Raw genomic sequence first — 17,310 nt, forward strand, 5'->3', positions numbered from 1 at the left:
ACCTGACAGCCTGTTCCTCCCAGGGCTCTGGCTTTGAAGGTCCTGATAGAACCACAGAGCAGTTGCTTTGGAAACACTATATTCTAAACTGTCTTGTTTTTCTTTCCCTTCAGGCTTTCCTAAAATAGAAATATTATTGTGGGGAAATAGGATTTGGAAAAACACTGAAAAGACCTGGTAGTTGATCATTGAATTTTATTAAAAAAAAAAAAAAAAAAAGATTTTGTTTACTAAAGTACTTTGAAAACAATATTTACTATTCTGCTTTTCTCATTTAACAGAGGTATAGAGAAGTTCAATCATCTGGTGAGATTAATACTTCTCAGAAAGGTCTGATGATTGCCATAAAATAGTTCTCACTCTCGGTTCCCCTGCAACAGAAGCTCTTTGCTCAGAAGGAAACTTATCTCAATGAGTGGAAACACCCCACGCAGTTATGCGCCCTCAGTTGATCTGGCACTGCCCTGAGAGAATGCCTTATATTGGGCAAATGGAGAAAAGGATGCAGCCTTCCCTTCACTTCCCACACCCAGCAGAAAGGGGAGGATTACCTGCCAGTTGAGAGCAAGCTTTGGAGTTGGTCCAAAGCCAGGCCTGACACCTCTAAACTGACCCCACAAGCCTTTGGTGTAACTTGGCCTGGCGGCCTGGCGGCCCGGCGGCATGAGAAAACACATTACTTTACAAATCCTCGACCAAAGCAGACTTAATCTGCAAAGCAAGAGTTGGTAGATGGAGAGATGGAGATCTCTCTTTAAATTATTCAAAGGATGCCCTGGCTGGGGCTTCTGTAACAGGAGGGGCAACACCACCTCAGGCCTACTCATGGGCTTTCATGCTCTGGAAGCAGAAGGAGCAAACATCTGGCTAGAATCTTGGCAAAGATTTATATAGGTGCCTGCCTTACGCCAGGTAGTGGGCTAGCTCATTGACTGTTCATCACACTGCCACTGCCCTCTCTGTGGACGGAGATTTCCCAGGTAGGCCTGGGATTCAGGCCTGTGCCTTAAACCATTGTGCACCACTGTCTCAGGATGCTGAGTCTTAGCTTGAGGTCTTGCTCTCCCTAGCCACTAACATCCCCATGAAATATAAAATGAGCATTTCTGGCTGTACACGTGAAAGCAACTTAGTAGAAGCCACTCCTCAGGAGGCCTGAAAAGTGAGAGAAAAGGACTACCAGCTTAAGAGGGCAGGGTGTAGGGTTCAGGGAAAAATGCCAGACATACCTATTTTGGGTTTGGATGAGGACAAGCTGTTTCTTTGTGCTTTGTTCTGAAGACTTTTCTAGTGTATAGAGCCTGTCCTTATGACTTAAGAGTATTTCATTCAGCAGTAACCCAAGGGTGTTTCTGGTAATAAGGAAAAAAAACAAAACACTTTTGAAAGTTATGAGTGTGAATTATCTTAAGTGGGCATCCTTATAGTCCGGACATGAAAGATTTTAAATTCAAGGCCACATGCTTTGATCTGACCCTATTTCATAATAGCACAGCCAAGAGCAACTAGCCAAACCCTGGAAGAAATAGGTACTTTGAATTTTGGAGTACCTGGTGGTTAATTTCAAACCAAACCACTGCTGAAGTAAAGATGCAGGTAACAAGTCTACTTTTCCAGAGAATTCTTCATGGGTAGAGCACCCCCATCGTGCTCTTATTAAGGATTGAACTGCCGTTTGAGATTGCAAGTGAACTGAGAGCCAGAATTCTGGGTGCCTGGTGGTATCACCAAAAAGTTGTGTGACCTTGGGGCACCCATATCACTTCTCATCTTTGTTTCCCTATTGAAAACATGAACTTATACACAAATCTAAAAAACACACACTTGGACATTCACATGGAAACCATAAAAACTATGAACATGTCAACCACACACTTGGTGTTGCTTAGAAATGCCCTTTGGGTCCTATAGATGCAATTGAATTCCAGTAAGGACAGTCTCTAGTCTCATTGTCTTCTATTGGATGGATGTCTGCTTGGGGGTAATGACCACACAGCTTACCAAGCCCCTATCACTAAAAGCAGCCAGCCCTTTTGGAAAAGGGTTATCTTGTGGCTCTGACATCTTGGAGTATTGGGGTGAATGGCTGATCATGGTCACCCAAGAAGACATTCTTCTGCTTATTCTTTAAATGTTAAGTGACCTTGTTTCTTGAGATGCTTTGGTGGCATTCCAGAAAGTGCTCTGGAAGTGGTTATCACGCTAGAGTTTATGCCTCATTTGTGGCTAACTGTGGTGTTAGATGAGAAAAGTCACCTCTCTCAATATTAGAAATTATTAACTCCACGAAGTGAATCATCCAGACCTAGCTGTGCTATTCACCTAACTTTTCTTCTTTAAATGAAAAGATGCATGAAACCACCTTTGGTTATTGAATTTGTCTCCTAAGAAGAAAAAGCTTCTAGCTCAGCTTTAATTATAGCCCTTTCCATGCTCCTGGCTTAATTAAAGTTTGCCTTACTCCAAGGAAGGGGAAAGCACATATGGTTTGTAGTAGTGCTATTTGTATTTTGATTACTTGGGAAAAGCCAGGTAAATAACGCACACTGTTGCTCTTGGAGTAGCTGTACTGTGCAGGTAGTGGCAAGCTGTGCGTTGTGACCGCTTTTTCATTGAGGTATAGTCCTGCCCTCTTTTGAGCTGATTCCCAGAAGCCCAAGACAGAGAGACCTACCCTTACTTTCAGTGCCTCACCTTTGTCCAGCCTCCTGGGCCCTCTCGCTTTGCAGTGTCTGCAGCAGTGTGTCAGATTTCTGGGGACCTGACCAAAGCAGCTCTCTGGAAAGAAGCCAGGCCTGAGTCCTGAAGGGAAGTGGTAGCTAAGGTGACTTTGACTAGAGCATTGTCTCCTCTGATGTGTTCCTAGTGGAGCTGGAGGGAATAGCCTTGAAAACCCCATGCTGTTTCCCTCTGATGGGGGATGGAGGGAACAGAACCTTCTGGCACTGGCCCATTTTATGGAGAATTGCTGAGAGTCTTATGGAGAAACTTTAAGTCAGGTGCTTGGTCCTCGTGTGTTAAATTATTCTATCCCTTCAAAAGCAGAGGATACTTGAGAATTCAACTTTCCATATCCCCCCACTATGACATTTGATGGGGACTGGTTTTTCCATCTTGTGAACAGAAGAATTCAGACGAATATTGTCAAATTCAAGTTTCACTAAAATACTTTGTTTCAATTTCTCCATTTACAAATGACACCTTTTGGGGTTTGGGGTTTTTTTGTTTTGGTGGGGGTTTTTTGGCTATGAATAACACATTAGGCCTCAATTTGAGGGGCAAAAAGCCATGGCTTGACCTCTTTATCATTAGTTTAGCAAATATTTATTCAGCACCTCTGGTGTACAAGTCCCTGTGCTGGGTTCTGTGGATGCAGGAGCCACAGTCCCCACCTCTGTGAGCTTACCAAAGGGCGCAAAACAGACCCTTTAACAAAGCGTTGAAAGGAGGAGCATATGAGCACATACCACAAGCTCACAAGGGTGAGCTTAGAGGAAGAAGGATAGACTTCAGCTGGAGTGCTCAAGCAAGCGATCACGAAGAGAATTTTAACCAAACTTTGAAGGTAGATAGGATTTTTAGAGCTAGAGATGGGGGTACCTGGGTGCAGACAGCACTCAGGTTGAAAAGAATAAGTTCATGGTCACTGCTAACTTCATTGTGTTTGTCCCATGTGCCAGCTTGGATACGATAAGCATTTGTACACTCCATGCATCTCATTTATTTCTCAGGGCATCCTGAAGAGGTGGGACTGCTATTTTTGTCCTGTTTGGGGAATGAAGAAACAGGTGTATAGAGATGGACATACTTGGTCTAAGGTCACCTAGCTAAATGTGGGATGCTAGGATTTAACCTCCTCCTGGCTAGTGCCCAAACCTGTGCTCTGTGCCCTTGGCCATATCGAGGTGGGTGAGGAGTGGCATGCTTGGAGAAGGAAAGGGGGCCCGTCTGACTTTAGGTCAGGGAGCAGGGGAAGTCAGCTTGGGGGAGTGTGTGGAAGAACGTGAATGCTTTGCCTAGGGTTTGGGATTGGGTTCTGAAGGCACTGAGAGTCTGAAGGGTTTTAAACCCAGAATTCAGTGGTTTGGGAGACCCTGGGGCCCCAGTGGAAGTGCTGAGTGGCAGTGGTGAGCAAGGGAGAGATGCCTGGTTGTCAGGGAGTCTCTACTAGGAGATCAGGATGGCGGGCCTGGGGCAGTTTGAAATGGCACTGGACGGATAAGAGCTTCTGGTTGGTGTACCTGCTTCACGTTTCAGTGCTGGGGAAGTTCATCCACCCAAGACCTGAAGTTCTTGAGCTTCTAGAGATGGTGGGTATTTTAGATAAGGATATTTCCCCCCATTTAAAGGAAAAGGGACAAATGGAATTTTAAGGTAATTAGCTTAAGGAGCAAGGCAGTCCAACCTGGCCGCCTTCTGAAAGACATTTTGAAAGAAAGGCATGTGTCAGTCCCTTCTGCTGGAGTTAACAGACCCTTCCTCAGTCAAAGTGGCTGCAGGATTACAGGGAAGGATTAGTCCTCTTCTTCCTCAGAGAGAGAGCTCCCTTGCTTTTCCCCTCTACCACCAAGGCAGGCATTCATGGATGCAACCATCTTTAATTTTGTGCGTGCGCGCGCACACACACACACACACACACACACACACACACACACACACACACCATTCTGTTCTCAAGTTGGCAAAAGCAACCCAGGGTATCTCAAGACACTATAAACCAAAACAGTAGCTGGAAAACAGTGATGGTAGGTCCTAGAATTTTAAATTAATAAGATGCTAAAATTTCAAAAATATGTCCTAGATACATGAGGACAGTCACTGTTAATAAATTTCAGTAAGGCTATCATTGTTAATGTATCTTTTAAATGGCATAAATTTATCTTCATGAAGAACTTTGCTGTATTGTCCTTACTTTTTATCATTTTCAGGAGTCCTGTGAAAATCTCATCGAGAACCATTAGTTCCCTTTCTGTATCGTCACAGAAGAGAATTCATTGGTTCCCTCAGGGGGTAAAAGGAAAGGCGGCAGCTCTTCTGAGGGCACACATGCCAACACCACTGACTCCCAACCCCTCTTGGGGTTCAGGCTTTGTGTCTTGATTCTTGGAACTTGAAATAAGGTCTGCATGTGGTGTGCTTCACTGGCTGTGACTTAAGAGGACAATAGACCTTATAAATTACCTTGTGGATGTTGGTTTTTCAAAGATAGTGCAGTGTAGGGGCACCTAGGTAGCTCATTCGGTAGGCATCCGACTTCGGCTTAGGTCATGATCTCTCATTCTGTGAGTTCGAGCCCCGCATTGGGCTCTGTGCTGACAGCTCAGAGCCTGGAGCCTGCTTCAGATTCTATGTCCCCCTCTCTCTCTGCCCCTTCCCCAGTCACACTTGGTCTCTCTCTCTCAAAAATAAATAAACATTAAAAAATTTATTTAAAAGATAGTGCAGTGTAGTTTGTATGTGGTTTATTTTTTTTAAGTCTTAACATAGAAATTGTAGAAAGTTAGAACAGAACCTTTAGAGATAATTTAGTCCAACCTCATCTTTTTACTTTAAAGTACCCAGGGCCTGAGGAACTCAGCGGGCTCGTCTCAGGTCCTGGGCCTTGGTGGATAGGATAGCAGCCTAGCTAGCCCAGCGCTCCAACCTTTCGCTTCCTAATGCAGACTCTTCATCACATAATGATGCCTCCCTCGTGTGTGCCCCAAACCCCTGTGCTGGTCTTTGGCCACGAAGACCATGTTAATGCCTGATGCTTTTTTATGTATAGACGATGACAAAGCCAGAAAGCAAACCACAGAAAGGAAGTTAATAGGAAAAAAAGCAGTTTCTAAGCTGGGTGTCCAGTGAGAGTGCAGTGGCCACACCCACTACCGACATTTCTGAGGTCAGACTGGGTAGAAATTTAACCGTTTGTCTTCAGGCCCTTGTCATCCTTCGTGGCTCACCCACCATGAAACCCGTGGTTTCCACTCCTAGTTGCATGTTGAAATAGCTTGAGAGCTTTGTAAAAGGCCCCTCAAGATTCTGGTTTAATGATCTGGGGCGAGGCCAGGCATTAGTTTTTAGAAACTCCCCAGGTGATCCTGTTATGCAACTAGAATGGGAACCACAGCTTTGAGCCAGTGGTTCTCAAACTTTAGCTACATCAAAGTCACCTGTAAAACAGCCTGTTACCACACCGCTGGGCTTTGCACCCAGAAATTTCTGATTCAGTAGGTCTAGGGTGGGGCTTGTGGTTTTGTTTTTCTAACAAATTTCTGGCAGATACCGATGCTTCTAGGTTAGGGACCACACTTGATAAACCACAGTATTAGATTCTCCAAAGGTCTGTGATCATGACTCTGAAGCCCTATCTTGATGATCTGCCCCCAGAGTTTTGATTTTGAAGGTCCAGGGTAGGCTCAAGAATTTCCATGTCTTGTAAGTTCCCATGGGATGTGAATGCAGCTGGACTGGAGAACACACTTTGAGACCCAAGGCCAGTTTTTTATGCTGGATACCAGATGAGATCAGGCACGAGGCAGGCCACAACATTTGTACCCATCTAGTGCCAGTTGGCCACCAGAGAGAAAGTCACCAGGAAAACTCAAGGTCACCATAGGCTTTGGGAGGAAGCAGTGAGCTACAGTTTACCTGGACAAGGAGTAGCACCCCGTAGGTGTTTGTTTAGAACATAGTGTGGGGGCACCTGGGTGGCTCAGTTGGTTGAGCATCCAACTTCGGCTCAGGTCATGATCTCACAGTTCATGAGTTCAAGTTCCACATTGGGATCTGTGATGACAGCTCAGAACCTGGAGCCTGCTTGGGATTCTGTGTCTCCCTCTCTCTGCTCCTCCCCTGCTCACACTCTGTCTTTCTCTCTCTCAAAAATAAACAAACTTAAAAAAAAAAATACTGTGGACATGCACAGGTGTTCAAATTAAATCTCTTCTCTGGACATTACAGTGGATCCTTAAGTCTCATCTAGACCAGGTGTCCTCACTGTGTACAGATGAGGAAACTGAGGCCGTCATATTGAACTGGTGATACCTGGAGCTTGCAGCTCAATTCTGGGGTCCTTTCTGTGACACTGTGGAGGTCTGCTTCGTGGACCCAGGGGATGATACAGCAACAGGAAATAATGAAGGCGAGGCTTACTGAATGATCCTAGGTTTTACAGCACCGGTTCTGGGAGTGTGGTCTCTAGACCAGCACCATCCATATTGCCTGGGAACCTAGGAATTCTTGGACCCCACCCCAGGCCTACTGGATCAAAAACATTCCCCAGTGATCCTGTTTTAACACACCCTTTCAGGGATTCTGATGCCCCAAGGTCAAGTTTGAGAAGCCCCTGGTTTAGGGAAGGGCTGAAGCTGCCTGGTGGGCAGGACCCAGAGAGCCTGCCACCAAGCTGGTCAAGGCCTTGTGACAGCCTGGGGAATTGAAAATTGTGGAGAGAGCCAGCTTGGTAAGGCAGCACCCTGGAGTGACTCCCAGTTCACCCCTTGTGAAATTGAGACTTAGGTCATCTAAACTTCCCTTTGTCCACACTCCCTGTCATCCTGATTTTTGCTCAGGAGCAAAGAGCAGACTTGCCTCAGCCAGCCCAAGGTCAGTTGTCGCAAATTCAGAAACTAATTGAAGTTTAATTGAATAGGGCTTTATATGTTCTGATATTGTTGGTGATTGGCTTTTTCTGTTTTGTTTTGTTTTGTTTTATTTTAGTTAGTGACAGGAGTATGGGAAGGCAGGTACAACTTCTTCTGTCAGGGCACACGCAGCGCAGGAGAAGCAGATATGAAGGTATGGTCTCTCTTTTTTTTAATAGTTTTTCTTTTTAACAAATCGTACAAAAAACAAAAAGTTCATGACTTCACTGCCCAAGGTAATTCCTACTGACATTTTTAAAAGAATTTTTTTTAACATACACATGGTATGAAAATTAGAACAACATGAAAGGTTTAAGATAAAAACTGCAGTTTCATTTAGTAAAATTGAGTCCTATTAATTTTAGTTTCCGGGGGGGGGCGGGAGGGGGGGTTGGAAACGCATGCATTTCTCAGCATTTATATAAACAGGATCTTATGAATAATGCCTTAAATGCTATAATCATTCCTCAGAGTGCCCTGGGAGAGTGGTCTATTTGTACATTGTGACTTCCATGCTGAGTGTTTTACATAAAAGGCTGCTGCTATATGTTCAGTATGGCAGTCCTTCCTCTCCTTAAAACTATTCGATGGGGCGCTTGGTGGCTCAGTTGGTTAAATGTCCGACTCTTCAGCTCAGGACATCATCTCAACGTGTCGTTTTTTTTGTTCATCTTGGAGGATGTCAGTGGTTCTTTTAAAATTTTTCCCTGTTGTCATTTCCAAGCTCCTCGCCCCCTGCCCCCACCCCCAGTATTCTTTAGTTAGCAATGCTCTCCAAATGACCAGAGCTCCTAGCTGCTGAAGAACTTGAGCCAGTGGGGCTTTGAGTGAACCTGGGATTCTGAGATGTTAGTAAAACATGTCAGGGGTGGTATTCCAGAGAAACATTGATGACTTCTTTCTCTTAGATTATCCGTGTCCTCTGGTGGTACTATTTTTCCAAGCTCATCGAATTCATGGACACCTTCTTCTTCATCTTGCGGAAGAATAACCACCAGATCACGGTCCTGCACGTCTACCACCATGCCTCCATGCTGAACATCTGGTGGTTTGTGATGAACTGGGTCCCCTGTGGCCACTGTAAGACTTAAATTGAGGCGGGGTCTGGGAACAGGTGTGAGCAGAGGGGCTGAATTAAAACCAAGGCTTTTAGAGAAGGTGCTGCCTCTGTAGATTTCTAGGTCAAGCATTTGAACTTTGTGTCTGAGTTGCTTTCATGATAGTGTGGCTGTGCACTCATTGAGCTGATAGAACCTTTTTCTAGTTAATAAACCATCCTCTGCTAACTTGGCAAAGTGAGGGAAAGACCAGATTTCCAGCCTGGGGCATGTTAATAAATAGGGACAGTGTCCTCTGTCATATAGGGCAGCTGTTCCAGGTAATTTCTAGTCCTTGTTTCTCTACAGTGTGGAAGGTGTTTGACTGATACAGGCAGGCCAAAAAGACAGAAGCACAACCTTGAGGGAGTACCAGGGAGTAAGACTACTGGTGAAACGCAGATTTAGCTGAGGGGCACCTAAGAAGTCTTGCATATACGGTAATACAATGACCCTCCCAGGGCATCTTCAGGGGCAGGCACCAGCATTTGAAGTAAATGCTCAAAGAAGGATGGGTGTTGTTTTTAGAAAGCTTATGGTCTGAAGTCTCATAATTTTCAGAGATTAAATTGTCACCATTAGATTTAGCTTGGGAGTTCTAACAAATGTTCTGATCAAAATTTCTGCCATCCAGCACTGGATGGCAAATTCAAAGGAATTTGAGAACCTTTGGGTCTATTCATGTGTTTTTTCCTAGGATAACACTGACCTTGATTAATTCGGCCCAGCAAGGTTCACGCAGTCATAGAATTTTAAGACTAGAAAGGGAACTTGCCAAACTCAGCTCCCTTTGGGTTTGGGAGAAATGGAGATAGTAGAAGGTTTGGTAGAGCTCAGGTTCCAGGGCCCCCTCTCATGTTTTTTTTTTTTTTCTTTCCCCCACCATCACATCTTATGGCTCAGGATTAATGACTTAACTTTCTAATAGAAACAGTGTCTCATTGCATTTGAAGAGTGGGTTACATTTTCAAAGAACTGGCAGGATAGTGGATTTTAACAAGCCCCACTGGGCCCATGAGGAACAACCACAGGAACTGCACGTGACTGGCCCAAGGTCACACAGCCAGTTACTGTGCTAGCCAGGAGTAGAAATGCACTCCCTGATCCCAGCCTTGTGGACCGTGGCTCATGGGAAAGCTGGAGAGCTCTGTTGGGTTGCCTGCTGTGGGGGAGGAGGACAATCTAAAAAAAAGAATTGGTGATTCTACTGGAATTTAAAAATCATGCGATAAAAGAGGAGTCTTTTGTCTCTAAGGAACTGGACTCTGTATTACTGAAAAAAAATGTATGTATATATAAACACACATATATGTGTGTGCAGGCCTTCCAAGGCCTCTTCAAACCTAAGCACGTGTATTAGACAACCAGCTGTGAACATACTGCTCGTCTGCTCCCTTCCCCAGGCCTTCAGCACAGCAGTCTGAGGCACTTGGGCATGTAAAGAAAAGCAGCTAGGTGATAGGACTCTGGCGACAAAACCATTTGGTGCCAGAATGGGGTGGCGGCCTCCTGACTCTTGTATTCAGCGCCTCCCTGGCAGCTCCAGCTGACCCTGGCCTTAAAGCATCCCAGCAGCTGCCTGCCCAAGTGCCAACTGAATTCTGAGTACAGGTCCGTGAAGTGCTTATTGCTGCAGTATCTGCCAGCCCCTATTCGAAAGCATCTTTTTTGGGGATTTGAAAAGAATTTTGGATTTTTTTTTAACTTGTTATGTGTAAAACACTGATGCATTCTCCTTCCCAAATCCCCTCTGTTCTTTCAGCTTATTTTGGTGCCACACTTAACAGCTTCATCCACGTCCTCATGTACTCGTACTACGGTCTGTCATCTGTCCCTTCCATGCGCCCATACCTCTGGTGGAAGAAGTACATCACTCAGGGCCAGCTGGTACGTAACTCTCCCTCCCAGGACTCTCCTCCCAGGACTCAGTGGCTCCTCCCGCCTCTTCCTGGCTGTATTGTTATTTAATAGCCTCTAGGGGGCGCCTGGGTGGCTCATTCGGTTAAGCGTCCAACTTTGGCTCAGGTCATGATCTTGCAGTTTGTGGGTTCCAGCCCCACATCAGGCTCTGTGCTGACAGCTCAGAGCCTGGGGCCTGCTTCGGTTTCTGTGTCTCCCTCTCTCTCTGCTCCTCCCCTGCTCATGCTCTGTCTGTCAAAAATAAAGAAACGTTAAAAAAAAAAAAAATTAAAAATAGGGGCGCCTGGGTGGCTCAGTCAGTTAAGCATCCGATTTCGGCTCAGTTCATGAACTCGCGGTTTGTGAGTTGGAGCCCTGCGTCTGCCTCTGTGCTGACAGCTCAGAGCCTGGAGCCTGCTTCCGATTTGTGTCTCCCTCTCTCTCTCTGTTCCTCCCCTGCTTGCACGCGCACAGACACACACTCTCTCTCTCTCTCTCTCTGTCTCTCTCTCTCTCTCTCTCTCTCACTCAAAAGTAAATAAAGATTAAAAATTTTTAAAAATAAAAATAAAGTAATAGCATCTAACATGTGCCTCTCGTGCCCTTTCTTATTTGATCCAGTTAAACTACTTGCAGAGAGGAAAATTTTCTTAATTTTAATTGGTGAGGAAATTGTGCCTGTGGGCGCACAGCTAATTGGGTTGTAGAATGAGAACTAGAATCTAATTTTCTGACTTCAAGTTAGGCCCTTTGTCCTTAGTTTGTGCACAAAGTGTGTGTGTGTGTGTGTGTGTGTGTGTTTCCGTTTCCAGGAGTTTTAGAAGGAGCTGGGGGGCGAGGTAGCAGGAGTCCCAGCTACTTGTAGCTGTTAGGCAGTGAGGATGTCTGTTAAGGCAGGTGCCAGGTGACCTCTCAGCCCCCGTGTAGCAAAGCACCTATTGGTGAGAATGGCACCTGCTGTGCTTCAGATGACAGCCTCCTTCCTGAGATTCACCACACCGGGGCAACTGTTGCATTGGTGGTTTTGTCTCACCATCCTTTGTTAAGCTTCCCTGAGCTGTCAGCATATTACAGATGCATACTTCTCTCCCCTTGTGAATTCTTTCGTGAACTAATTATTAATATTACTACTAATCTTAAACACTGACATTTGTTGAGTCTATGTAAGGAAGCAGTTTTACGTGGACTATTCCAATAGTCTCATTTCATGTTGTTATCCCCATTTTGTGGATGAGGACGCTGAGGCAATAGGCCAATGCTAGCTGATTGAGGGTTTAGACATTAAACCCTTAGCCCTAGCCCTGCCCTATCAACACATTTTTCTAAAGAAACCAAGCTGATTCCAATCTTTCCAAGTCAATTATGATTTTCCAATATTTAAAAATTATCTGGCAAAAAAAAATCTGAGAAGATGGTCTGAACTACTTATGTGTTTGACATTTCATTATCACCTCTTTGCCAGCTGCTCTGCAGTCCTTGTTAATTTTTTCAGTCACCTGTGAGAAGGGATAATTGTTCTTTAACTTTCTTGTTACACTTGAGAAGTGATGCCGAAATTGATTTATACCACCCAGCCCTGGCTACGCAGAAGCAGCATTTAAAAGAACAGACTGGGAAAATTGGTTCCCCATTTAAGCTCTGCCCTTTGAAGTAGAAGATTGCACTCAGTTTGCTTAGATTTAAGCACCACTCCTAGTTATTTCTTAGCCGGGAATACTTAACCTTAAAAAAGAGAAGAAGGGAAAGAAAACAAAAAACAGTTCTACATAAAAACCCTGGGAGCTGGGATATGTGGTGGACAGAAACCTGCCCCCTGTTGTTATTCCTCTAGAAGACAACACCCTTCAGGAGCCACACCTCATTTTCACTCCTTTTCCCTGTTTCTCCAAGCAATTCCACATGCTTTTCAAGATTTATTCATCAGAAATTATCTATGAACTTAGCATTAAATCCCGATAGAAGTTCAGACCAGCCTTCTTCAAACCCAAATGGTACATGGATAAGGAATCAGAAGAGTGTCCAGTGGGATTGTATATCCCACAGAGATACCACTGTTATCTTTAAACATACACCCCCCACACCCTTCCTTTCTCCCCTAAAAAGGTAAAGCAAACAAAAAAATATCTTTCATCTCTATGAGGCACCTGGGTGACTCAGTCAATTAAGCATCCAGCTCTGGATTTCTGTTCAGGTCATGATCTCGTAGTTCGTGGGTTCGAGCTCTGCTTTGGGCTCTGCGCTGACAGTGTGGAGCCTGCTTGGGATTCTCTCTCTCCCTCTCTCTCTCTCTCTCTTTCTCTTTCTGCCCCTCCCCCACTTGCTCTCTCTCAAAAATAATAAGTAAACATTGTTTTTAAATACCTTGCATCTCTCTATACAGGGTCCCTAAAGTTTGTATGTGGAGGGGGGATTAAGTTTTCATTTCTTTACCCAGCTTCATTGAGATATAATAAGCTTGTAGCATTGTATGAAGTATATGGTATAATGATTGGATATATGTATGTATTGTGAGATGATTAGGACAATTAAGTTCAATTAACCTCTAGAGTCACTATACATAGCTCCAATTTTTTTCTTGCTGTGAGCACTTCTAAGATCTACTCTCTTTTAACAGCTTGCGTATGTACAATATAGTATTTTTAACTATTCTCTGCATTCTTTTAAATTTTACTTTAGAGAGAGAGCATGCTTATACATGTGCATGTGAGTGCAAGCAGGGGAGGGGCAGAGATTGAAGAAGAGAATCCCAAGCAGGCTCCATGCTGTCTGTGCAGAGTCCGACATGAGGCTTGAACCCATGAACCTTGAGACCATGACCTGAGCTGAAATCAAGAGTCCAACGCTTAACTGACTAAGCCACCCAGGCATCCCTATTTTCTGAATTAGAGAAAAGGTGATTGAAGTAGCCTGGAAGGGGAGAAGAATATATATAAGACAAAGGCACAGGGTCCCTGGGTGGCTCAGTGAGTTAAGCTTCTGACTCTTGGTATTGGCTCAGGTAATGGTCTCACAGTTCATGGGTTCGAGCCCTACATCGGGCTCTGCACTGACAGCCTGAAGCCTGCTTGGGATTCTCTCTCTTCCTCTCTGTCTGCCCCTCCCCCCCAAATAAATAAATAAACATTTTTTTTAAGACAAAGGCAAATATATAGTGTAGGATAAATTTATGTATAAATGTATGCATAGTGTTTATGAAGTGACTGACTTCTGCACCAGAAAGGCCTGTAAGTGTTTATTCACAGACTGAGGAGTGCTGGATGGAGAGCCAGTCTGGGGTGGCACTGTGTCCATGGGCCATGGCTGATCAGCTGTATCCCCTCTCTCCCACCAGCTTCAGTTTGTGCTGACAATCATCCAGACCAGCTGCGGGGTCATCTGGCCGTGTTCATTCCCTCTTGGGTGGCTGTACTTCCAGATTGGATACATGATCTCTCTAATTGCTTTCTTCACAAACTTCTACATTCAGGTAAATCTCACTCTTCTGTGGCATTTGCTAAAAAGCCCCTCATCTGTTCATTTCAGGGGGCCATCACAACACGTGGGACCCTTGCTGTCACAGTGACAGGGCAGCCCCTGCCTACAGGAGGGGGACTTCTGCCAACATAGGAGATGCTGAAATCTGTCCCAAACCTCCAGAGGGCTCCATCTTTGGAAAGAGGGCTCGGGATTCACGTGGGAAAGCAGAGCTGTTGAACAAGCTCCGTGTTGGATTGCTCAGGGCCCCCTGCAGACACGTGATGGGTGATTTCAGTCAGTCTCACAGCCCTACTGCTCAGAACTTTGTGACGAAATTAAATGTCCAAAGAAATTTCCCTCACAGCTCTCAGCTGTAGATAGAAATCTGCCTCTTTGTCCCAGTTTTCTCACACGTCCACTGCTTGGGTTTGGGGGCTCAGTTCATTCCGAAGTGCATGATGTGAGGTAAGTTTTACTCACAGAAGGGTCCATTTAGGGTAGATTGTCTCCCATGGATCACTTGGTGGCTCCCCGCCACCCCTGGATGACGTGTGTTCCTGCTCCCGTGCAGTGCCTGGTTCTGGGCAGGCACCAGAGGTCAGGAGCAAGGGCAGAGGCCATGGATGTGGAGGCAGTAAAGCCCAGTCCGTCGACCAGCCACCTGGGGGCTCAGCCCCTTCCCTGTGCCCACAGGCACCTTTCTTCACACACCCCTGCACATGGTGTGTTTGAGTGAGCTCGTGAGCAGACCTTGAAGATAAGAGATGTGAGTGACGGGAGAGCTACTACTACAGAGAGGGAGAAGCTGGTGTGGCCTTGTAACCTCGATAACCTGCCATCCGGATACAGACAGGGCGAAGCCAAATAAAGCGCAAATGGAATTTTCTACTTAATTTTTAGAATAGCACTTATATCGCAGCCTATACCTCCCTGAACTCAGCTCATGCTACGCCTCAAAAAAGAAAAAGTGATTAAAACCGGTGGCAAAAAATGTACCCAGGGTCGCCTGACTGCAGACCTCGCGGTATTGGATGCTAGCAGGAAACTAGGTTGGAGTTAGGGAAGCAGGGCGCCCCCATCCACCAGCAGAGCACCCATTCACACGGCCTGTCTGCCCTTCTTCATTTCAGACTTACAACAAGAAGGGGGCCTCGCGGAGGAAAGAGCACCTGAAAGACCACCAGAATGGGTCCGTGGCTGCTGTGAACGGACACACCAACAGCTTTTCTTCCCTGGAAAACCATGTGAAGCCAAGGAAGCAGCGCAAGGATTGAAGCGGAAGAGTTGAAGACCTCCAAAACCCATCGTCTGATTGTAAGCACAGTATGAGTTGTGCCCGATGCTCGTTAACAGCTGCTGTAACTAGTCCGGCCTACAATAGTGTGACTCATGTAGGACCTCTTTCATCAGTTCAAAACCCCTAGAATACCTATACAGATTATACATGTAGGCATAAGATTTTTAACATTTCTGGGCTCTCACCGACCCTGCGCTAGACTGTGGAGGGCGTATTATTGTAGTATACGACACTGCTGTTGCCTTATTAGTTATAACATGATAGGTGCTGAATTGTGATTCACAATTTAAAAACACTGTAATCCAAACTTTTTTTTTTTTTTTTTACTGTAGATCATGCATGTGACTGTAAATTTGTACAATGTTGTTACAGTAGAAAAACACACATGCCTTAAAATTTAAAAAGCAGGGCCCAAAGCTTATTAATTTAAATTAGGATATGTCTCAAGTTTTTATTCATTTTTAATAGCTCTGTTTAGAAAAATCAAAGACCATGATTTATTGAACTAGCGTGTGACACATAATGTCAAGTGACTTGTATATGTGAAATCAGAAATGGCACCTTCAGTTTTATAATATTGGCTTTAAATCAGGCAGGCTCAATTCTAGTGGAACAGTCAGTTTAACTTTTTAACAGATCTTATTTTTTTATTTTGAGTGCCACTATTAATAATGTAAAAAGGGAGGGGGGGCTCTAAAGCAGTTTTGATGAAACCTAAGTATATATTCTTTGTCTTCAAGATTTTAGGAAGTATGTAGGGCGAGTGGGACATTTAAAATATCTGAAGTGCTAAGTGTTTTTATACAGGAAACAACGCCCATTTTGCTTTCCACTCGTCAGAGGGAGGATGTACACTTTTCAAAAGAGATATTGAATATTTACCATTTGACGGAATCCCATAGATGAACAATGGGGAACTAGTTGGCCAGGGTCCAAATTTGGGTTGATTCCTGTGCTGCTGTCTGTTTTGACACAAACTTCTTTTAAAATGTGCCTAGCTTATTAAAATGAATAAATGGGGGGAAAAGGGACCTTAAAAAGTTTTAAGGTAAAATTAAACAGATAGCTATAGCCTAAGAGAACTGGGAAATTGGATAGAGATAATTTGTTTAATGTAAATCTAATGATATGTCATTTTTTTTTTCTGCTTAGAATCTAAAGATTTGTGTAGAACTGCTTATTTAAAAATAAGACTGGTTATCATAAAATCATGTCTATCACACTTGAGGCAGTGGTCAAACAAATAAGGACTATTGTGTGTGTCATTTTAAAGTGTTGAAATTTAGTCTCTGAATATCTTCTGCATTCGGGGAAAAAACAGTCATTGAACCACTCGTGACGCATCTGAGAAGGTCATCGACAATGTATAAACTAATTGTTGGTTTGATATTTATGTAAATATCAGTTTATCATGCTTTAATTTTGCACATTCATATTATAGGGAGCCGATTGGTTCTCTTCTTAGTCTTGTGGGTTTTCTGTTTGGAAGGAGTCACAGCATCTGTTTACATTTACCTTATCAAATCTAGAATGTGTATATTTGTAAATGTGTGTCTTCCTAGGTACTAGTTTGCGAATGTCTTTACATATTTCAATACAGAAACTATAACATTCAATAGTGTGCTGTCAAAGTGTGCTTTAGCTCACCTGGGTATATCCACACTGTTAAATAATGTCTGAACATTAATCATTAAAACATTTTTGATTACCTGTGCTCGCGTTTTACGTTGTTTGTATGCTACCAATTCGGACACATTGGAGGAAAATCCACTTTCTTCACCTTGTAGGAACTCACCCAGGTAGATGTAAATAATTTAGTGGGAAAGGTTATCCTGTTGCTCAGCTCACATGAGGACAGATCCCCATGTAGTGAGGCATGGTGGTCAGTCCCCCTAATGGTTTCGTCTCGGCCTTTTTCTGATATCCCAACCAA

The 17,310-nt window shown here is 44.3% G+C and overlaps 1 protein-coding gene across 2 annotated transcripts in view; it reads left to right on the top strand.

The window, feature by feature from the left end:
* Window positions 1-17,091, top strand: part of ELOVL5 (ELOVL fatty acid elongase 5) — an 80,956-nt gene extending 63,865 nt beyond the window's left edge. For both annotated transcript variants that reach the window (XM_019457428.2, XM_019457427.2), the window contains 5 exons: window positions 7,705-7,782; window positions 8,537-8,708; window positions 10,488-10,612; window positions 13,956-14,090; window positions 15,211-17,091. In XM_019457428.2, coding sequence (XP_019312973.1) covers window positions 7,705-7,782; window positions 8,537-8,708; window positions 10,488-10,612; window positions 13,956-14,090; window positions 15,211-15,354 — 654 coding nt within the window. In that variant the 3' untranslated portion in view covers window positions 15,355-17,091. The remainder of the gene's footprint in view (window positions 1-7,704; window positions 7,783-8,536; window positions 8,709-10,487; window positions 10,613-13,955; window positions 14,091-15,210) is intronic.
* The last annotated feature ends 219 nt before the right edge of the window (window positions 17,092-17,310 follow it).

Source organism: Panthera pardus, unplaced genomic scaffold (assembly GCF_024362965.1).
Source record: "Panthera pardus isolate Hobbes unplaced genomic scaffold, ASM2436296v1 HiC_scaffold_17, whole genome shotgun sequence".
NCBI classification, from domain to species: Eukaryota; Metazoa; Chordata; class Mammalia; order Carnivora; family Felidae; genus Panthera; species Panthera pardus.